The sequence below is a fragment of the Oryza glaberrima genome, chromosome 8 (assembly GCF_000147395.1).
Source record: "Oryza glaberrima chromosome 8, OglaRS2, whole genome shotgun sequence".
NCBI lineage: Eukaryota > Viridiplantae > Streptophyta > Magnoliopsida > Poales > Poaceae > Oryza > Oryza glaberrima.
Window position 1 is genome coordinate 24,335,625 of NC_068333.1, and position 22,902 is coordinate 24,358,526.

A 22,902-nucleotide genomic window follows, 5' to 3' on the forward strand; every position below is an offset into this window, starting at 1 on the left:
TTTGAGGTAAGCATGCAGCGATCACTTCCTAATGGAAGATCGAGCTCGCCAAAAATATGTACACTATCATTGAAAACAACATACATCTGACAATAATTACACACGCACGCGTGCACTTAGGATAGAGATGGGCATACCGAGCTATTATACACTCATCACCTGCAGTTAATTAAACAAAAAAAAACTGTCACTCTCATCACCTGCAGGTAGGTAGTTAACTATGACTAAATAGCAGAGTAATTAACTAACTATTATCAGCTACTACTCCACTACTTAGGACGTGCAAAACACACAAAAATACACGCATTACATACTACAAGTGTACAATACTACGCACTACAACGTAGGGGCATTTCTACTCAAAGCGTAACACTTTACATTTAGGGACATTTACACATCTCAACAAGCACTAGAAGGAAGTGGAAGTCGGCTTCCCTCTCCTCGTCTTAGTCTCACGTGGCGGTGGTGACACGTCATCACACCTTGCGTCGCGGCCTTAGCCTCGCCTCCAGCGGGGTTGCCATCTCGCACGACAGCTTCAGCACCTCCGACAGATCGACGCCGCGCGACTTATCTGACAAGGGAAGCCAATCGAACTCGTGTAGCAACGTGGCAACCCAGAATCCGACGGTGACGATGGCGAGCGACTTGCCGGGGCAGCTTCGCCTTCCTGACCCGAACGGCGCGAGCCTGAGATCCGACCCCATTATCGGAAACTCCGCGGCCTGGTCCGACGAGGGCCCTGCGACGAACCTCTCTGGCTTGAACTTGTTCGGGTCGGGCCAAACGGCAGGGTCATGGGTTATGGCCCACATGTTCACCATGGCGGTGGTCCCGGAGGGTATGAGGAACCCGCCGACGTGTACATCCGACGTGGCGAGACGTGCCCACGAGAGCAGTGGGCCCGGCGGGTGGAGGCGCAGGACCTCTTTGATCACCGCTTGGAGGTAGACCAGCTTGGACGCGTCCGACTCGGTCACTGCCCGGTCCGACCCGACCACTCGGTCCAGCTCGTCATGGACCCTGGCCTGCACGTCCTGGTGCAGCACCAGCCTCGCCGCCACCCACTCGATCAGGACCGCCACCGTGTCCGTCCCTCGAAAGATCATCTCCTGCAAATTTAAATTATCAATTTATGAGTTGATTTGCTTAATTAGGAGCAATTAATTAAGCTCATTATCGAGTGGTAATTAATTACTGGAGTACTGTACATACCCAGAGGACGGCGACCATGTCGGCGTCGGAGAGCTTGTCGCCGCCGTGGAGGGAGAGAAGGACGTCGGTGAAGTCGACGGCGGCGTCGACGGCGAGGCTGAGGCGAGCACGGTGCTCGTCGATGATGCGGGTGACGAAGCGGTTGACGCGGGGGACAAGGGACGAGCACCTTGACCGCGTCTTCTGGAGGTCAAAGGGTGCGAGCCATGGGAGGTGGTCGGACCAGTTGAGCTGGCCGAGGAGGTCGTAGCCTTCGTCCACCATGCTCCTCAGCTCCGCGGTCTCCTCGCTCTCCGGCGCCGCCAGCTCGTACTTCCTCCCGAACACCGACCACATCACGTTGTGCAGCGACGCGCGCTTCAGGAACGGCCTCGCCGCCACGCCGCCACCGGCGGCGGCGGCGGCGGACCTCATGGCCTCCACCATCTGGCGCGCGATCACTGCGCGCTGCGCGGCGGAGGCGGACACCTGCCTCGGCGAGAAGAGGTGCGTGGACGCGACGCGGCGGAGCGCGCGCCAGTACGTGCCGTAGGGCGCGAACCCGATGGCGCGGTGGAACAGCATCCCGTACGCGGACTCCTTCACCGGCCGGTCGGCGAACGCCGCGCTGGCGAGGAGCTCCCGCGCGACGCCGGGGTCGGCGGTGACCACCACCCGTGTCTCCCCGAGAGACAGCGCCATGAGGCGCCGCCTCGCCGGCGAGCCCCCCGCCGCCGCGGCGAGCTTCCGGTGCGCGAGTCCCGCCATGAGCGACATGCTGCCGAGCACGGGCAACCCACGGGGCCCAGGAATGGCGGCAGCAATGCCCAGACCACCCCTCCTGTTCCACCAATACCTCCCCCACGCCGGGCCACCGGGCGACAGCCAGTGCAGGAGCGACGTGACGGCGAAGGCGACGACGGCAACGGCGACGAAGCCGACGACGCGGCAAGGGTCGCCGCCGCATTTGGCGGCGAGGGAGACGTACAGCAGCCAGCCGCCACAGTCCTGTGTCGACGGCGACGAGTCCATGTCCATGATCAGGCACGTTTACCTGTACGTACGTGTGCAGAGAGGATATGGAAAAATGGGGTGAAATTGAGGTTGGAGAAGAGCTGAAAAGGGAAGTGCAGTTTGAGTTTGAGTTTGTTTGACACGCACTGGGGCCTTTTTATAGCACCGGATCGGAGATTTCTAAGAACGGGTAAAATAGCATACTATAAGCAAAAGCAAGTTATAAACATATTTCGAAAAGATAAAAGATAAGAGATAAGAGCAGCAGTCTATAGATTTATAATCAGCTGCAGCAAAAACTTCAAGATCCATGCGCATATAACACGTGGGACCATATATTATATTAATTGTATATATGTTTATATAAGTAAATATTATATAAATTAGCTATTAAATCAACTATAAATAATTTATTGCCGGTAGTTAGCTATTAAACTTGCTCAAAGGATCAATCTGTTTTTCTTTTTCTACAACAATCCGTAGCCACAGTTTGATCAATATTTAAGATGCGATATCGATTAATTTGCTAGGGACATCCCATGGCTGATAAAACGGTTTAACGGTTAAGCTTCTCCCGCGATATTTGTGTGGTGTTGGATGACCGCCGCCGAGAGCGGCACGTGGATCCAGCGTGGCTCTCCGATGGTGGCACGTGAGCCGGCGTGCGATCGATGTGGCGGCCCCACCACACCACCGAGCACGCCAATACGTCGTACACCGTACGGCCCACCTGATGGCCACCAGCCGCCGCCGCCGCCGCCGACGACGACGAAACCGGCCTCGCCGCCGTCGCTCATCGTTCGACTCCGGCGAGGTTAATTTGCTGTCGATTTCAGATGGTACTACGACGTTAATGGAGTGATGATTAGCTAATCAATGCCGTGATAAGCGCCGACGCGACGCGACCACACGATTTTGGACTGCACTGCGGACGACGATGAGGTCGATCGATCGAGTATGTTCTGGATGGTACGTGTGATGATATGATGGGGGGCGTACGATGATGTGCATGGCCGCCGTCCGGATAGGGGACAACTGCATCAACTCTAAATTCGGGTCACACTTCGCTTAATTATTGATGTTTCTCAGCTTATACTATACTACTATATAGGGAGTAGTGTGTATGTTATGCTAGTTCATCCAAGAAGCGGATACGATGCCGTTACGTCATGTATTTAATTTTGGGTAACTGACATATGTGTTCGTAGTGAAGTAGATCTATAGGTCAGTGATCTTGTTCTGTCCGCCGATAGGTCTAGGGCTAGGGCCTGTTCACTTTGTTATAAAAAAAAATCTTACTAAATTTTGACGCAGGATTTTTTATATGAGCAATTTTACGGTCTTTGAGGAGGTACCATGAGATACCACTTTTTTATTGTAAATTTGGTACTTCTTAATACCTAGTTACTATGAGGTACTATGAGGTACTAAATTTTACACTAAATTTCTAGTACCTCATGGTACCTCCTTAAGGACCGTAGAATTGCTCTTTTTATATAGTTACCAAAATTTGGCAGCAAACTAAATATAACCACTTTTTAGTAACTTTACCAAATTTGGTAAGGTTGAAAATGACATCAAAGTGAACAGGCCCCTATTGTTTATTTGAATGGAAAACAAAATTTTACGATGATTATAAGAGTTACTTCAATTTCTTAATCAAATAAGGACTACAATGTCACGAAACCAACTTCAGGTTCACCAGATGGCCATGCAGGATCCACCTATCCTTGCTAACAATCACAAAAACACCCATAAAAATTAGCTGGCGACAAAAAATATTTTTTGTCGTCCGACCTCCACCACACGTCGCTCCTTTACAATTGGGATTACATTCTTCCTACACTAATACTATTGTTCTTCTAATTCATAATTCTGTGTCATCATGTAAATCCTTACTCCATTCTCGAAGTCATTCGTGAATCGTGAACCGTCCTTATGATATGTAGACCTATTTCTTTGGCATATATATTTTTTTGAATGTGCAAAAGAATTGCATGTTAGTATAATAGAAGTAAAATAGAGTTCTTACTACAGAAACCGACCAGACCGGTCGTTGCAGGTTACAACGAGGAGAATTTCGAACGGAAAACGAGCAAAAACTAAAAACTAAAAAAGATGTTGCTCCTATCTAGCGGGAGGGTTGGCAGAGGAGCCTCCTAATCTCCTAATAGGTCCCTAAACGAGGCGGCACCAGCGAGAGACCAGAGACGACCCTCCTGAAGGATGGACCCTATAACCATCAAAAACGGTGAAATGGAAGAATTGAAAACCTTGGCGTTTCGCTCTTTCCAAAGCTGACAGGAAACTAGGAGGACCAAAGAGTCGGAACCCTTGCAAAGATGCAAAGGCAGGCGAGCCCTGGCCGTCGTCCACCAGACCTAAAGAGAATCGCGATGGGAGGGAGCGAACCTAAACTAGCCGGAGGGAGATAGGATGTAATGCGCCAGACTTGGCGAGAGAATACGTCGAGCAGGATGTGGCTCACCGTTTCATGCTCCTGGGCGCAAAAGGGGCAAGTCGAGTGGCTGTCAATACCGTGTTATGCAGAAGATCTGCCGTCTAGCAGCGCTGCTGGAACACAAGCCAGAGGAAAAGCTTACAGTTGACAGGGCCATTAGCCTGCCAAAGCATGTCGGCGCAAGGGGAGGAATGCTGCCCCATGAAAAAGCCGTGGTAAGCTGAGCTGGTGGAGTAGCGTTGGTCACCTATCCAGTGCCAGACAAGACTGTCCTTAGTGTGCTATGAAAATAGGTGCATAACTGAGATACGGATTTTACGTGGAAAACTCCTGCGGGAAAAAATTACGGGCGCCGACCAGCAATGATTACTATAGAGGAGTTGGATACAAATGCAGGGCATACATTGGGCTGTCACACTCTCTCCGTGCAGCTTACAAGGGATATATATAGGAGAAATAGAAGTCCTAATAGGCAAAGACTTGAGTCCTAATAGAAAACTAATTCGAATATATCGTGGATCCAAAATTCGGATCACATATTAAACACAGTGCGCGGAGAGAGCTTGGACTAGTTGCACCACATTCCAGACCAACTGAAGCTGATCGATGAAGCTGAGTTGGCACACGAATCAATTGAAGTTTTTTTCTTTTTTGAAAATGGAATCGAAGGCACTATTTTTCTCTGTGGATATTCACACTTGAATTAATGTTGGTAACCAATTAAATAGATCGTATGAGTGAGTGATATGATGAGATTATGACGTAGGTGGCAAACGTAATTAACCAACATGATGCGCATCAGGTTTATTGATTGGAAGCAACAGCAAAAACATACAATAATTTAAGCCGTCTGTAACTTAGTACTACACGCTTGACGAAACATATAACATGGAGATTTCAATGACCGTTTCTGCTGGCAGCTAGCTTGTTTGAAACATACTGTAATATGGAAGATTTGAATGACCATTTCTGTTGGATTGTTCGATCAAGGGTACGCTGATGGAGCAATCGACGAATTCGATCCAAAGATTTGATGGCTCCCACGGATCGATTGATTTGTACGCTGTACTGTATTACGGGACAAAAGCATTGATGTAATACCTTAGGGGCATTTGCAAATTTGCCACCTTTTTTTCAATTTTGCAAGGATGTCACTCGAATGACAGTTCTAGTGGTATTTTTGTAATTTTCTAGTGGCAGTTTTGCAATAACGATTTAAAATAGTGGTAAATTTACAATTGCCCCAATACCTTATCCATCGGCACGTACACAGTCTTGTGATTGACATGACCTATTTATATTATCTGACTATAAATATTCGAAACTTAAAATAATATTGGTTCAAAACATGTTCGAATTCTTACCATCAGATTTTTGTTAAAATTAGTTTCTAAAATCTAAGGAGTTTATAATATTATGATAATGTTTTTGAAAGCAAATCTACATATATTATTTTTTTAAAAAAAAACTAAGCATTTTAGAAATACCTCATTAGTCAAAGTTGTAAAAGTTTGATAAAATCTTATCATAAACTTTAAATATTTATAACCGGAAAAGATATCTATTATGCTGTAATACTTAGAGAAAATTATCCCATTAATTAAATAATAATAATTAAATAAGTAAAAACTCCAATTAGCTTAATTATTATGACATAGTAATTGCCATGGTCTATGGTGGTGTGGCGTCAGCGTGTGAGATATGATGTCATATAGAATTTGTAAAGATGTGGTAAGAGAAAGAGGACAAACAAGAATGACATCTGCTTTGATTTACCTGCTCAAATCTTTTTCTTTAACGACTCGCACCGGACAGGGCAAATAAGAAATCGAATCCTCAATTGTATAAATCCATAATAGACAACTAATATATAATTAACTTATTATATGATCTATTTATACATTATATAGATTGGACGTGAAAAATTATGTAGCGATATAGAGCATCCAAGCTGTCAGGGTTACGGATAAGGCATACCTCCTATCCTACGACTTATGGAATATACTGATAAGGTATACCTTCACGTATACGGATTATTCCCGTAAGTGTCGCGCGGAAACCGTTCCAGATTATAGAAAATATCTCCACGAGTCAAGTGATTTCCAAAGTCCTACTCGGAAGGGATAGAGTTTCCATTGTACCGTACCAGGTCCGATATCCTCAAACCTTTCTTGGGGATCAAGATGATTCACGGTATAAAAGGGACCCACTGAGAGGGATTCGAGGCATCGAATTCCATCGCCAACACACCCACCAAAGTTTACGAAGCCGGAGTACACGGAGCCAACTCACCGGGAGATCTCGTCGAATCCCTCGACTACGATCTCGTCGGTACCACCTGTCCTGACTGCTCTCTTTGTAATATGTTCTCGTCATCATCAATCTCATATAAACCGGACTAGGGCTATTACCTGATAAGGGGTCTGAACCAATATAAATCTTATCTTTTGTCTGCTCGATGTCGTACTATGTAGACCCTCGTTCTAACGTACCCAATACTCTACTCATCCGGTCCGCGAGTATCACTCGTCGACACAAACTAAAGTATATTTGGGAGAGTTTTAAATTCTGAGAAGCAGCTAGTAGGAATTTTTAGTTTATTTTTTGATTTTATAACTGAAGAGTTAGACTGTTTCAAAAAGTTAGACTGTTTCAAAAAGCTTTATGGAAGAAGCTGCGTCTCAAACTGTCCTAAACGCTCATAAAAATCCTTTCTACCTTACCTCCTACCAACCGGCCGATCAAGATGGTATTAGGATATGATGTAGTGTTTATATTTTAATTCTTGAAAAGTGGAGAATGATTGATTCATTCTTAACATCAAGATAGGCGAATATGATCGGTGATAAGAAAATGTAGTATTCTCTGAACCATTATATATGTTGCCAGTTGCCATATGAAATAAACTATGTGCTTGTACGTGTGCGTTCTCATTTCCTCGCCCTTTCCAATATAATTTAATTTCACTACATGTACCTTTAATAGTATAGTTATATACGGAGTATATGTCACTGCTAATAGTATCCATCGTATGTGGGCATTTATATATACCACAGTCGTCAACCCAATGGGGTTGAGAAAGAAAACTTGCCGATTGATGCTCGTCCAAATTAAAGGTCTAACAACTAGTTGCATGCCCTAAAAAGAAGTATATCTACTACCTAATTATTCTTTTATTAGTAACATGAACTTTAAATTGATAAATGTAACCTTAAATTTGACTAGACAATTGTTGCTATCAGGAATTCTTCCTTTTACTGTCTAGTCACCGTCGAAGTGTCAAACAACTGCTCTGCTACTATCAACTATATTCCCTCCGTTTTATATCATTTTAGTTTTATCCTAAGTTAATTGTTTTTAATTTCAACTGAATTTATTGGAAACAAATATATCAACATTTATAGCACCAAATTGCACCATAAAATATGTCTTGTTAGTACATTTATATATATATATATATATACATATATATATATATTAATATATTAGTGCATTTTTTTTAAAATTGGTCAAAATAAGAGAAGTTTAAGTTAAGACAAAACTAAAACAACTTACACTATAATGAAACGCGTAATAGCGTTTACCTTTGACTCCAGGACTCACAAGGCAGCAAGGCGCTCACATGTTTTACCCCTACTTGTTATATTTCTTTCTTTTCCCTCCGTTCCATAATATTTAACAATTTTGACTAACATGCTCTAGTTTGTCCACTAATATCTTTTAAATCATTTGATTGTGATGAACGGGATTTATATGTTTGTATCTACTTTGTAACATAATTTAGTAATATAGTATATTTTTTAATACTTGTACTTTTATTTTGTACAATAAAAGTAATCAAGTTGAAACGATATAAAGTCAAAATTACCAACAATTATAAAACGGAGAGAATATATATATACATTTGACATGTATAACAACAGACTGACACGTGTGTGAGAACTCAATTCTGTTGGCTCGAGGACTCTGCAGCTGTTGCCAAGCATCTGAGTCATTTGACTATAGTTTCCTTCGACATCACATCAAAAATTAATTAGCCAAATTGGGACATAGAAAGTCCAAGGATGACCAGCTCGCAAGTCGCAAGTCAACCCGGTGAGCAATGATCCAATGCTTCTATATACATATTCTGTTCTCTTCGATTCTTAAATTTTTTTTTATAAAAAAAATGAAATGCAATGATATTCAATCTGATGACCGAACTCAAAGCCGGGGACGACAGGAACGATACAAAACATAATTAGTTTAGTACTAAAAGGAAGCTTCTTTAATTTGGATCAGAACGAATATGGCCATCCTGTTCAATGGTTCGTCCTTTCTCTGTCTCATCTGTTCATGTCTTCTACCACTTGACTGTATATAGCTAGCAATGCATGCATGTACAGCTAGCTCCCCCTTTTTCTGAAGAATTAAAAATGACATCCACTATTATTGCTCGTAGTTTAAGCAAATTGCCTGCCTCTGATATACCTTCGATGATCCAGTTTTTATAGAACCATGTCAATATATAATATGATCTATATATGTAGCACAAGTATAAATATACTAGTATAACTTAACCTGATATGCTTCTGAGGATCCTAAAGGACGGGGCATGCAAAACATCTAATATCATATATAGAGTCACATGTACAGAGAGCCCCATTGTTGAGGCCGGGGGTCAATTAAAGAGCAAAGACTGACCTCCCAAAAACCTATATGCAAATCCATGCTTAATTTGTTTTAATTTATAGCAAGTGTGCTGAGATGAATCTCAACAGGACATCACACATTCACACACACAAAGATAAGGCTTAGTTTGATTTAATCACTGAGCAAATTATTGTTGTAGATTACCTATTTGATTGTAGGGATAAATTAAATATTTTTGACAAATAAACTCAACACAAGTACTTCATCTGTACCTAAATATAAAGAATTCTGACTATAAATCTGGACATTTAACAAGTGGTCTAAACAATGTAGCAAAAGAAATCTTTTGAGAAAATGTGATTTTTGATGTGTAAAGCAAATTAATAATCCGGTGAAAAAAATTGAAAATAACAAGGCCTTAGGATATATGGGTTGTTTTGGATTACCGCCCTACAAATTCTTTGGTTTGGCATATGGTATAGGATTGCATTGATCATATTTGATTTGCTACCGGCACGAAGCTAAATGGGATATATATTGTAGTAAAGATTGAATGTCCTAACTGATGTCAAATCTAGGGTGGGCATTATAAATGAATCGGTCTCAATCAAACCAGCCTAATTAATTACTACCTCCGTTTTTTAATAGATGACGCCGTTGACTTTTTCTTACATATTTAACTATTCGTCTTATTCAAAAATTTTATGCAAATGTATAAGATATAAATCACACTTAAAGTACTATGAGTGATAAAACAACTCATAACAAAATAAATTATAATTACGTAAATTTTTTGAATAAGACGAATGGTCAAACATGTGAGAAAAAGTTGACGGCGTTATCTATTTAAAAAAACAGAGGTAGCAGTATACTCCGTATTAAACTACGAAAATATTGATTACAACCCAAAAACGGCCCTATATACATATATGTAGCCATGCAGGGGTGTATAGACATACACAGGAGATGGATCAGTTTGGTTCCGGCCCACAATATTATGCAGGTTCAGTTCACGTGTCCATGCCTGCCTATATATGCTAGCTAGGCTAACAAAAGAACAATACACGCATGCAAGCATATGGATCGGAGTACATATTTAGCATGAATATATATATATTCAAATGGTGCAGTGCACCTTGATCGCTAGCTAGCTTGCAAGAGATGTCGTTGAGGCCAGCTATATAGTACTGTCTCCGTTTTTAATGGATAATGTTGTTGATTTTTAAGTGCACTTTTGGTTATTTATTTTATTAAAAAATTATGTAATTATTATTTATTTTGCTGTAAGTTATTTTATCACTAAAAATATTTTAAGCACGATTTATCTATACATTTACATAAAATTTTTAAATAAAACGAATGGTTAAATATATGTTAAAAAAAAGTTAACGACGTTATCCCAGTTAAAAAACGAAGGGATTATATAGATGCTAGGCAACCGAACGGCCATGGCGGATAACGACGACAACCGGAGTCTATCTTTCATTTTTGCATGTACGCCTTGCCTTGATTGTACAGTTTTTATGGCCCGGCTAACCATTCCAGCTAGCTAGCTAGACACTCATCTACTCCCTCCATTGTAAAATATAAGACACAACCACTTTTTCTTATATCTTATAATATAAAACGTGCATATATGTATACATTAACTAGCACATGTTGGTCCAATAGAATTGATTTGTATTAAATCCTATACCATCAAACATTCCAATCATATTGCTTGCATGCGTTAAGGTGATCCAATCAAGAAGGTGATTAAATGGTTTTTTTTGTCTTTGTATTATAAGTGGTTGAGCCTTATATTTTAGAATGGAGGGAGTAGTTCAATTAGATCTCATGGACATCAAGAGGCATGAGCTCATTAACTAACTAAGCTATTAGAATGTGCATCTAATGATGCAAAAACAAAGCTGACATCGAATTCTCTAACACTAACGTATAGTAATTAAGCCACACTTCTATAAATGTAGAGAGGCTGGTTTAACCATGACGAGATAACAAAGTAATGTAGCTGTAGGTGGTCAGTACGGCTCTCCCTTAGGTCACTGTTGTGTTGGTGCTAGTAGTTAACTTTGCAGTTCCTGTGCAGGACAACAGTGTCTATATCCTTCGCGTCATCAACACAAACTAGCTAGTATACGGTCTTACACAACACATGCTACTAATTCAATATGCTAATTTAATACTCCCTCCATATTTTAATGTATAACGCCGTTGACTTTTTGTTCAACGTTTGACTATTTGTCTTATTCAAAAAATTTATGTAATTATCATTTATTTTATTATGACTTTATTCGCCATCAAATGTTCTTTAAGCATGACATAAATATTTTCATATTTGCACAAAAATTTTGAATAAAACGAAAGGTCAGACGTTGGTCGAAAAGTCAACGGCGTCATATATTAAAATACTTAGGGAGTAACATTTTTCTTTCGTCATGTGTTGAACGTCGTATTGAAACTATAGACCTTGTGTAAACCAGTTTCTCTTTTTTTTTCCCCTTTCCCTCGCTAAATTGATCGCCTCATGTCTTTTGTTTACGTTATAGGGAAATTAATCCTATAGACACCAATTGACACACAGCACTAAAAGTGACCTTACAGTGCTTAGATTATCAATGTGCTATAGCACACAGTATTAAGAAGAATCATATGTATAATCAAAGCCCTCAAAACATAGTGCAGATTGTCAATGTAACATTTGCAAGAAAAACCCCCTCATCACAGCCACAGTTGTACGACCCAAATTGCTTTGAGATCCATACATGTTGCTACAGTGAAGGCACCTTATCTTCTCCTCCCCCTCTAGCTCCTTGCTTAGATCCGATCGAGCCATATGCACCACGGTCCGCCACGCTCCTTCCTGTGGCTGGGTTTGCCGCAGCTAGAAGGTGGCGCCAACGATATTGGCAGGCCTGCCAAACCGACCTCTCCTTCGCATCCCCCTCCCCCTTTTTCTCCTCTCTAAACCATACGGTGACAATGTGCCCATGCCCAGTGTATTCCCCATCTCCAGCAGCTCCACCCTTACTACCGCCACCACCCCTAGCTACCTGGTAAATCCACTCTAGATCAAACACCCTCACCACCAACCCCACCCATCGCCTCCAACCTCATGGTTCTGATGCCCGTCACTGATTATCATCCATCTAAGTCTAGGGAAACCTCCTCTTCTTCCTTCCCATGCCCCTATATATCCCAGCCTAATCACAAATCCGAAACCTAACTGAACAGGAAACGGAAACGTTGCCCTTTCTTGTTGTCAGAGGATCGCCGAATCAATTACAGAAGGAGCCTGAACACAAATTTTAATATGTATCCAACGGTACAAAATCAATAAGATTTTGCCCCTCCTTTTCTTGTGAATGCCAGGCCATTTGCTAAATCCGAACATAATTTTAGGCTAAGGTTGGTTGAGAATAGTGTTTCTATTGAGAACATAATATAGCTAGCTCGGTTGTCCATCTGGTAATTCAACAAGAAGACCACTCGTTTCACGGGAGAGGGCGATTTTTGAAGGTAAGAAAATGCTCCTTTCGAACGATTTATAATATATAAATATTTAATGTACTTTTAATCAGTAGCAAGCAGCAAATATTAATCATGTGTCGGAATGATTGGTTTGGTCAGTGGTCAGGGCGGGAGGAAGCAAGAAATTAACTACTAAAAGAAACACAGCAGCGGAAGCTTCTCAGATCTTAGCTATCTGTTGGTCCGGCTGCTATATGGACCGTACTCTCTCCATTCTATAAAAAATCAATCTAAGAATATGACATATTCTAATACTACGAATTTAAATATATGTATGTTTAGATTTATCGTGCTAGAATATATCATATCCGATCTTATATTCGTTTTTATGGGACGGAGAGAGAGTACTTAGTACTACGTACGTGACAAATTATTAACTAAACTAATCAACCACCATGTGTACTATCATGCATGCACCATCCTAACTAACACTAGCTAGCTAGCTAGAATCAGTGATATTGATCGATCTCTGTTCCAAGGTGTGTGCAACAATATAATTAATACTGCATGATATACCTAAAACCTAATCCTAATTCTAATCCAAGATGGCTAGCTAGCTAGTAGCTAGTTAGTGTATGAAAGTTTTTTGTTTTCTTCCTTATTTCCTTTAGGTCGATATTGGTAATTAATTAAATGCTTGAATATAATAGTTCGATCGGTTTCTATCTGGCCGCATCATAGATCTTATCGGATCAGAGACGTGGGCCAATATATTTTGCCGCTGTCAAGAAACGTACCTTACCACCAGTGCATGCACTGACATACACTGAATCCATGTCGCCTCTATCTCCTAGCTTCCTGATGTTTTTAGTCTCTCTTGACGTGTCTCGCAGCTGCTGCTAATGGAGAGCCGGGGCCATATGCATTTCATTTTGCTGCTTTGTTTCAGTTCATCTCTCATCTCCTGCATCCTGTGCAGTCTGGCTACTAGCTAGCTACTCGCCCAGCTCATCATGTGTTCATGGACAAACAGAGATCGATGATGACAGATCGTGTCTTGATCGATTCTACTGGTCCTCTCCTTGCTTTATACTGTAGATGCCACGCACACACAGGAATATGATGATGCACAGGGTTGTGATGTCTGAAGCAATGAAATGGCAATTCAGAATATTTCAGATCTCTCTGATCGTTCAGTGTATATAGTGTTGCTGATATTGTCGAATCAGAAGTTCAGAAACCGGCCGTTTCTTTCTCTGCCACGTTTTTGAGCTGTCCGTACAGCTCTCGAGCTGGTTGCCAAGTGGTCATATACGATTTGCTAGCTAGATTAGGCAACCATGACTGATAATAGTAGTAATTAAGTAGAGCTATAGCCATGATCAAGTTCAGGTTAGGCACAATGCACCACGTACTAGTCCTGCAAAACAACAGATCAACTTGTTCAGTTGTTCTCCGAAGCTTCTCTCAATCAGATCAACTTGTTCTCTGAAATTTCTGTGATTGAGAGTTCATATATATTCTTCTTGGAATGTTCTAAGACCATATATATTTGTAGCTAGCTATCGAGCTAGCGTGTTCTGATCTTGTCAACGATGAACACGAGCCACAAGCAAAAGTACGGGTCTCTGTCTGCAAAAACCGTGTGCTGCTCGCAGCTGATACCATGCATTGCTGTTGGCGCTTGCACTGCACTACAGATTTATTCTTCCTACACAGATTCGTCAGACAAGAGTACTAGATCGAGCAGTAGACACGAACAGATGATGAACAATCTTGGATCGATTTGGAGTCGTCAGAGCATCGATCTGGGCTGAATGTAACATGGGCTCGTCTGTTGGGCTGAAGCCCGTAACGTAACATGGGCCTCAATTGAAGCCCAGTAATACTGACACCATTTTGAGTTTCAAAGTTCAGAGTTGCATCATGGAATACGCATGGTTACACTCAGACTGATATAGAAAGCATACAACCCAACCGAGCCTTCCAAGAATTTTATTGATGAATTTTCCCCAGACAAACTGACACAAGGATAGTCATATGTAACAGCTGCAATATGGCTGATTGGTTCATATCTGTAAGATGATTATACATCAGAAACCAACCACACACACACACAAATGAAAGAAGGGAAGCATCAGAAGCTTCAGTGAAATCAGTGCTGGGGAGCAATTCCTCTCCAAACAAGTCAACCTCCTGTACTACTTGTTCTTCTACCTCCATGTTGTTATTGTCATCGTATGGGCCATCGTTTTGCCGGTCACAATGTGCAATTCTTTCAGGTACCTAGAAGGCCGAAGGATCGCCGTTCAGATCGGGGAGCTAGTGTGAAGTTCAGTCCAAACATCTCCTTCAGTGCCTGTGCTGGCTCCAGCAGCTCAATCAGCTTCGCAACAAGGGATGCACTCTCCCTGATGTGTTCCATATCGGTCTGCGTCCAGACGAGACGAGATAGCTGCAATCTTCGCTGTTTCGAGCTCAGATCGATTCCCCATCTAGCGTAAACGCGCTCTTTCTCCCCATTGTTGAGCTTCTTAAGCATCTGCTTGTAGAGCGTGTCCCTTTCGCGTCGAAGATTTTTCAGGCTGTCAACAGAATGATTGCTGGAATTCAGATTTCCTGGACAATGCAAAGCCAAGTTGTTGATTTTAAACTCCTATCAAGTAACAATGTACCTTGATACGACGGCAGAATTAAGCTCGCCTCCTGCAGGGCTGGCACTGAAGGACCTCCTAATGAAGGACAGTCTCCTGTGCTCCACCTCCATGTAGATGTTATCTGCTGGATCTCCCTTGAAGAGGAGGAAGAAGTAAGTTCTGTGTACGATGGGAGCGTTGCATTCGTGCCACAACTGAATAATCTCTTGCCGCATCTTCTCAAAATCAATAGGCCAACGAGAAGGAGAGGCACTCAGTGATGAATCTATGCCAACATCTTTGACAGTTCTCAAGGTTGTAGATCCATCTCTAATAGACTGCTGCACAAATAAAATACACGAAGACAATAAAAGTCAGATCGGTAGGCCAAAACAGACTGGCAAATTATGCATAGGCAACAACAGTTGCAATCTTTGAACTAGTGTGCTGTCAATTCATGTTATAACTAGCGTAGTGGTCCGTGCAGATTGCGCGGCTAGCATCGTCATATTTTTTTCTCATATAATAGCTTAAATATATTCAAATTTTATTAAATATATTAAAATGGCAACATAATTTTAAATTCTTCATCAAACTAACAACCGCATGATATTCATATTTCTAATTTTTAAATTTTAGTTATTTATCGATTGTATTTTTATATGGACTCTAGACTCAACTTTCAATTTTTTTTATTTTTTATTTCGAATTTCATTATTCATACATTTTATTCCTATATGCACTATACACTTCTCTTCCAATATTCATTTTTCTTAATTCTGAATTTTAGTTATTTGTAATTGTGTTTCTATATGTACTCGAAACTCTTCTTTCAATTTTGAATTTCCGTTATTTTGTAACTTGTATTCCTATATGGACTCTAGATTTGCTTCCAATATTTCTTATTTTTTAAATTTCAGTTATTTAAAGTTTTTATTCCTATATGGACTCTAGACTATTTTTACAATATTTCTTATTTGTTAATTCCGAATTTCAGATATTTATAAATTGTATTTCTATAAGGACGCTAGACTCTTCTCCCAACATTGCTTATTTTTAAAATTTCAAATTTTTGTTGTTCTAAATTGTATTTCTATATAGAATCTAAACTCTACTTTTAATTTTTCTTATTTTTCTAATTCTGACTTTCAATTAGTTCTATAGGAACTATATGTACTCTAGACTTTTCTTTCAATATTTCTATTTTTCTAATTCCCAATCCATTATTTCTAATTGTATTTATATGTGGACACTAACTTCATTTTTAATATTATGTATTTTTTTTAATTTTGAATTTTAGTTATTTATAAATTGTATTCCTATATGAACTCTAGATTTTTTCTAATATTTCTTATTTTTTTAATTCCGAATTTCAATTATTTATAAATTGTATTCCTATATGGACTTATACTCTTCTCCCAATCTTGCTTTTCTTATTTTGAATTTTAGTTATTTGTAAATTGTATTTTGATATGGACTCCGACTTCTACTTTTAATTTTCCTAATTTTTAATTCCGAATTTTAATTAGTTCTAAACTATATACTTGTATGGACTCTAATCTCATCTTTCAATGTTTCTTACTTTAAGTATTTCTGTATGGACTCTAATTTTTTTTCTAATTAATGTGAGAATTTATAGGTCATAAGAGTAAACATGGTGGCTGATGCGAATTGCACGTTAGCATCGCTATAATTTTTTTTTCACATAATGACATATATTCTTTCATATTTTGTTGTAGAAAATATTGAAATTACAACAAAATTTTAAATTGTAACAATGCTGAACCAAATTGACTAATGTACGATATTCTAATTAATATACTTGTTCCGTTTCATATTATAAGACTTTCTAGCATTGCCCATATTCATATATATGTTAATGAATCTAGACATATATGTGTGCCTAGATTCATTAACATCTATATGAATGTGAGCAATGCTAGAAAGTCTTATCACCTGAAACGGAAGTAGTAGTAATTCCTATGTCTATAGAGCAGACGTGATGGATCATCTGGTATATTTATTTGTTTCCTTCCTCCATCTTTATACTCTTTAGACTATTAGTGGCATCTTATAATTATCTCTAATGTATTTATTAGCATGGCATGTACTATTGTACAATTAGAAAATGGACAAATAAATTGCCTGCCACGGCCATGCATGACAGTATGAGTATATATGGTTACGATTAGTTTCTCTTACCGTTTCCAAAATTGGTGTTTCATATTGTTTATAAATAATCCTTGTCCGTTTGCACGTACTCCTCATTTCCTTTGGGTTTTATCTGTTTTTATTGTCCGTTTCCACATATTGTAATCCTAATATGATTCTCTTTTCTCCTTTTTCTTATTTTATTTGGATTAATGTGGGATTTTCTAGACCATGAGAGTAAACGTGGAGGCTTCTTTTTCTACTACTTTAATAAGTTAATAGATAGTCAAAAACCAAACCTTACCATAATCAAAATAAAAGGAAAACAGTATAGCATGATGTGGATACCTAGTATTGAAGTACTATAGGAAATAGTATTTACCGACTCGTTAAGGAAAATACTGCCAAAAAATAAAAAGAGCTCATAGGTCAGTTCTTGACATGATTACCTGATCCTGATACTCATCAAGTTCATCCTCATGGTCAGTATCAGTCTTCTTCAACTTGGTGAGACAACTGATGTCACTGGTGAGAGTTTCTTGTTCTGCGTCGCTGGGGCACATGTCTTTGGCTACTTCATCAATGGTGCTCATGTCCTTCACTACTTCATCAGAAGAAACTTCACCAGAAAACTCAGAACGGTCTACTGAAGAAGGGTTATCATTTTCTGGATACAAGCTTCTCCTAACCTTGTCAAGCCTTCTTGGGGTATGCTTCAAGATTTCATTAGGTGGTGTCTGGCTGGTGTACTCGGAATCATCAAACCAACTATTTGGAATAATCATAAAGCTAGCCCTGCAGCTTTTACTTCTAGACAACGCCCTATCCTTGGAGCTCAGTATACACCTTTTTACAGTCAGACATCCATTAGGGTAAGGTTTCTGAATGTCAAAAGAAATGTTAGAATCACATGTATATAGCTTGACATCATTGTCTGTGGTACCATTAGATTCACATGTATCTACGATCTCATCTTGTTGCTCCTCCTCGACAGGGCACATCCTGGTAGGATCTTCCATTCTGTTTGTTATGCTCTCAAGTTCTTGGTCTTCATCAGGTTGAGGGACTGCCTCTTTGGAGATCTCTAATTCAGGTGTTTGGAACTCGGTGTCCTGGGGCAGCAAAAGGTCGAATTTGTGACTTGTGCTTCTTCTATGCTCATGTATATCTATGCATTGGACTTCTCTACAATGCTCTTCAGAGACTTCTGATGCAGTTCTGGAAGTCGCTTCTGTCATATGATATGACTCTATGCAATCAGAAGAACTATGGTGGCTGGGAGGGTGCCAAGGTGACATAAATTTTTCATGCTTTGTTTCTTCAGGAAGATCCACTGTTTGAACAGGGAATACTATATCATCACGGTCATCACTGAAGACATAGGATCCATTAAACACAGCATTATCTTGATCCTGGTAAGGAACACCAGAAGTATCTGAAACTGAAAATGCTTCTTCAGACGCATTCCGTGCAAAAGACTCTGAGGATCGACTATGCTCATCCTATCAGAGGAAAGCCAGTTCATTAAGTTTTGCACAGAGCAATAGTTCTAATATTAAGTATGAAAGAAACAAATACCCATCGCTTCGCAACGCGGCCGTCACTATGGTCATCACAATCGCTTTTAAGCAAGCAGTCAAGTTGAGACTTCACAGTATCTCTTTCTTCCATCAATTCTTTTAGCTGTTTCTCCAGCTGAACACACATACACAAATGGGTATAAAGTTACAAGGTGCAAAAGATACAGAAGCATGGTATCTTATATGATAGGATAAAAAATACCTTTTTAATTTGTGCATCCTTCTCCCTCAATGCTTCAGCATGAGTAGTGCAGGAGGCTGGCGCCGGAAATTTAATCTCACTTTGTAATCTTTCGAGTTCTCTTTGTAGATGCTTCACGAGTGCCTTATCAGACATCACTACATTGACCTGTGCATTTGTAACTACCTCCTTTGCACAAGTAGCAAACAATAGTGTATTCCTGGATTGCTCAATATGACTCCGTGCAGGGCTCATTGTGCAGATAATAGCAGTTCTTGCATTGCCTCCCAAGGAAGACTGTAATATACGAGTCAGCTTTGAATCTCTGTATGGGATATGGCCATTTCTTCCCTTACTGCAACATGAACATATAGCTTAGACTAAATTGGATGGTAATAATGCAATCAAAGAGTTGAGTTGCGACGCGCAAAAGGAATTCAAAATTAGTTCATCCAGTGAATATGAAAGAGAGAGGAAAAGGGTGCGCAGAGACTCCTTGACTACTTAGAAACATATATTCTGGATAGAAGGCAAACCACTAAAGATTACAAGTTCTTGCGAGAGGAAAATGAACCTGAGTTGCCGAACAACTTTTCCCAGTGTAAGAAGACTTCGATTGATATGGCTACCTTCTTTTAACCTCACTCCAGCTGAAGCAGTCTGAGATGCACGCTCGCTTCCTGCTAGGTCAACAAAGTTCTGCCCAGAAAAGAATCTCAGTGACCATGGAACACACAATACAAACGAGTCTTGAATATAGGATGATATTCCATACCACACAAGCTACAAGGGTGCTTGAGTTGCCTCTTCCCAAATACTGTCTAGTAGAACTTTCAATTGTCTGAAATTAACAGTCTGTCAAAAAATCATTTCCTAAAAAGTAGCATAAAACAAAAAAAAAATATTGATGTGCCACTGACCAATCTGAGTATTTGATGGGACCTTGAACTCGTTTCATTCAAAGCAGTTTCTCCATTCTGCCTTTGAGCTGTAGCAAACCAGATTAAGCAATTAAAGAAAATTGAAAGCCAATGCCTCTCTTATTTCCAACAAGTTCAGTCCCACACCTTCACACACAGCAAGAAGGTTCCTAAGATGATCCTTGTCCCTCAAGGTTTCCTCAGTGAGTTTCTCTACGGTAGTTCCTTTCTGTTTTGAAATCAAATGGAAACATGAACAACTCGAGAACAGTATACAGGTTGGAGGAAAACACAAACAGATTATGTAGTAAGTTCAAGCTAGTAAAAGGAGAACAGTGAGTGTACCTCCGGATCATCAAGAAGTCTGAGGGGTGTGGTGTCGTGGCTCAGGAGGTCCCTCACAGCTTCATTGTATATCTCTATTGCCGAAAATCTCAAAATGAATTCTCTTTCAGGATGCTGTAGCAATGGCACACAATGAGATGGATAAATTTTCGCAGAGGTAAAGTAAAGCAATGTTCACATTGCACACACCTTTTCGATGTAGTCATAGATGTCGAGAACACTATACTCGGTTATCCCGGTCATCGTGTAAGTCTTGCCACTGCTTGTTTGCCCATACGCGAATATGCTTGCTGCCAAGAACCAACCCAAGTGCAGATGTTAGTTACCCCACATCACCTCACAAAACTCAAAGCGACGATGCAACGAAGTTGCGTCATTTCTTCGGTGCTTACAGTTGATTCCACTGACAACTGATAGAGCAACTTCTTTCGCTCCTTCCTCGTAGACCTGCCTTGTAGAGGAATCAGGACCAAACACCCTATCTGTAAAAAATTTTTGAAAGGAACAAGAAAGAAGAGATTCATTCTTCAAGCAAACAGGCTGCCAGCCAAACAAAATGCATAGTACTACATGGCTACAAACATCAAAACTTTTCCGAACTACATGGCTACAAAATGCATAGTACTACATGGTGCCTTGTTTAGTTCCAAACTTTTTATTCAAACTTCCAACTTTTCCATCGCATCAAAACTTTCCTACACACATAAACTTCCAACTTTTCCGTCACATCGTTCCAATTTCAACCAAACTTCCAATTTTAGCGTGAACTAAACACACTCCAAGAAACTTGATTGACCAAAACAATGTGAGATTCCCATTTGCAAAATTGAGGTGAAGGAGGATGCAGGTGGTACTGTACCGTAGGTGTAGGCGGTGGGGAACATGGCGCGCTCGGGGACGGTGCTGCGGAACATGACGGTCGTGGGGCTGATGCACTCCCAGTCGCAGCTGTCGCCGGCCTCCCTGCCGTTGAGTGGCCGCAGCCGCACCGACACCATTATCCTCTCCTCCTTGGCCTCCGCCTTGTCCCATGCCGCCGCCGCCTCCTCCTCCGCCGCCCCCATATCTCCTCCCCACCTGCACTCCCCCCAATCCACCCAAGAAATGAGCATCAAAACCCCCACCTCTCTTATACTACTAGTACCAATTCAACGGCATTGCAAGAAAATCGTCCTCACGTGTCGGACTCGGGAAAGATGCAAAGATTTTGGGAGAGAGGGAGGGAGGTTGGTGGTGCCCGCGGCCGAAAGCGGCCGGTCACCGGTCGCCGGGACGTGGACGGCGATCCGGCGAGGCCCGCCCAGGTGGCTTGGCTACACTACACCATGCAACAGCAAAGCCGCTCCTGCTCCACCTCGAGAAAAAAGAAAAAAAGAAAAGAAATGCGTGGTCTGGTCGTCGCCGCCGACTGCGGGGTTGGAGGTATTCCGACGACGGACCATGGTCCCCGCCATGGCCGTGGCTTCTTCCTTAAATTTTATTTATGCGCCTCACATGGGTGGAGGAGGAGGAGGAGGGAGATGGACACCCACCTAACCCAAATACTAGTTGTTTTTTCTTCCTCTCGTTTACCCAGATCAAAATTCGCCCCCAACCCAAAGGTGGCAGACGACGAACTCGACTAACCACCCGAGCAAGAACAACAAGAAGAAGAATGGACATTACCTGAGCGAGGTGAGGTGAGAGCTGAAGAAGACGACGACCAATGCGGCTGCAAGCTTCTTCGAGCTTCTCTTGTCTCCTCCACTTCACCTCGTTGCGGGGAAGAAGAAGAAGAGGAGGAGGAAGGGGTGGTTTGGTGGAATTTTTCTTTTTTCCTTTTTTATAATTAATTAATTAATACTACCTCCGTTCAAAAATAGTACAACCATCAGTTTTCACGTTTAAGTTTTGATCGTCCGTCTTTTTAAAAAAAATTATAATTAGCATTTTTATTGTTATGAGATGATAAAACATGAATAATACTTTATTCGTGACTTATGTTTTTAATTTTTAAAAAAATATTTTTAAATAAGACGCACGGTTAAAGTTAGGTACGGAAAATCATGATTGTACTTATTTTGGGACGGAGAGAGTAAGTAAAATTTAAAAAATAGGGGAAAATGGGAGGGGAAAAGGTGTAAAAGGGAACAGGTGTTGTTGTGCTGTGCGCACACCGACTTTTCTACCCGTTACAGATAGGACTCCTCCATCGCCCAATCGCGGTCAAGCGCGCCCGTGGGCCCCATAGAAAGTTCCAGTGGGACCCACATGTCTGTCACGTGCTGTGTTACCCCCTTTTTGATCGATTTAGCACGACTAAAAAGGCTAATTAACC

At 41.0% G+C, this 22,902-nt stretch overlaps 2 protein-coding genes across 2 annotated transcripts; both read right to left on the reverse strand.

The window, feature by feature from the left end:
* Window positions 1–2,345, reverse strand: LOC127782986 (cytochrome P450 78A9-like). The gene is made up of 2 exons (XM_052310282.1): window positions 1,216–2,345; window positions 1–1,112 (listed from the first exon to the last, which is right to left on the reverse strand). The coding sequence occupies exons 1-2, from the start codon at window positions 2,230–2,232 to the stop codon at window positions 477–479; spliced, it is 1,653 nt and encodes a 550-aa protein (XP_052166242.1). The 5' UTR covers window positions 2,233–2,345; the 3' UTR covers window positions 1–476.
* A 12,394-nt stretch (window positions 2,346–14,739) lies between these two features.
* LOC127782204 (kinesin-like protein KIN-7H) lies at window positions 14,740–22,365 on the reverse strand. The gene is given in 16 exon segments (XM_052309288.1): window positions 14,740–15,357; window positions 15,448–15,749; window positions 18,009–19,061; window positions 19,138–19,254; window positions 19,342–19,551; window positions 19,553–19,618; window positions 19,621–19,675; window positions 19,895–20,019; window positions 20,096–20,161; window positions 20,241–20,308; window positions 20,388–20,469; window positions 20,586–20,699; window positions 20,775–20,875; window positions 20,978–21,067; window positions 21,445–21,662; window positions 22,251–22,365. Coding segments are annotated over 15 exon segments (2,961 nt in total). The 5' UTR covers window positions 21,650–21,662; window positions 22,251–22,365; the 3' UTR covers window positions 14,740–15,050.
* Window positions 22,366–22,902: the final 537 nt, after the last annotated feature.

What these genes read in the sequence shown, in the direction of transcription:
- LOC127782986 (XM_052310282.1), bottom strand. Translation starts at nt 2,232, where the DNA reads ATGGACATGGACTCGTCGCCGTCGACACAGGACTGTGGCGGCTGGCTG. An exon ending in ACATGGTCGCCGTCCTCTGG is followed by an intron (nt 1,113 to 1,215) that starts GTATGTACAGTA and finishes TTAAATTTGCAG; the next exon opens with GAGATGATCTTTCGAGGGAC.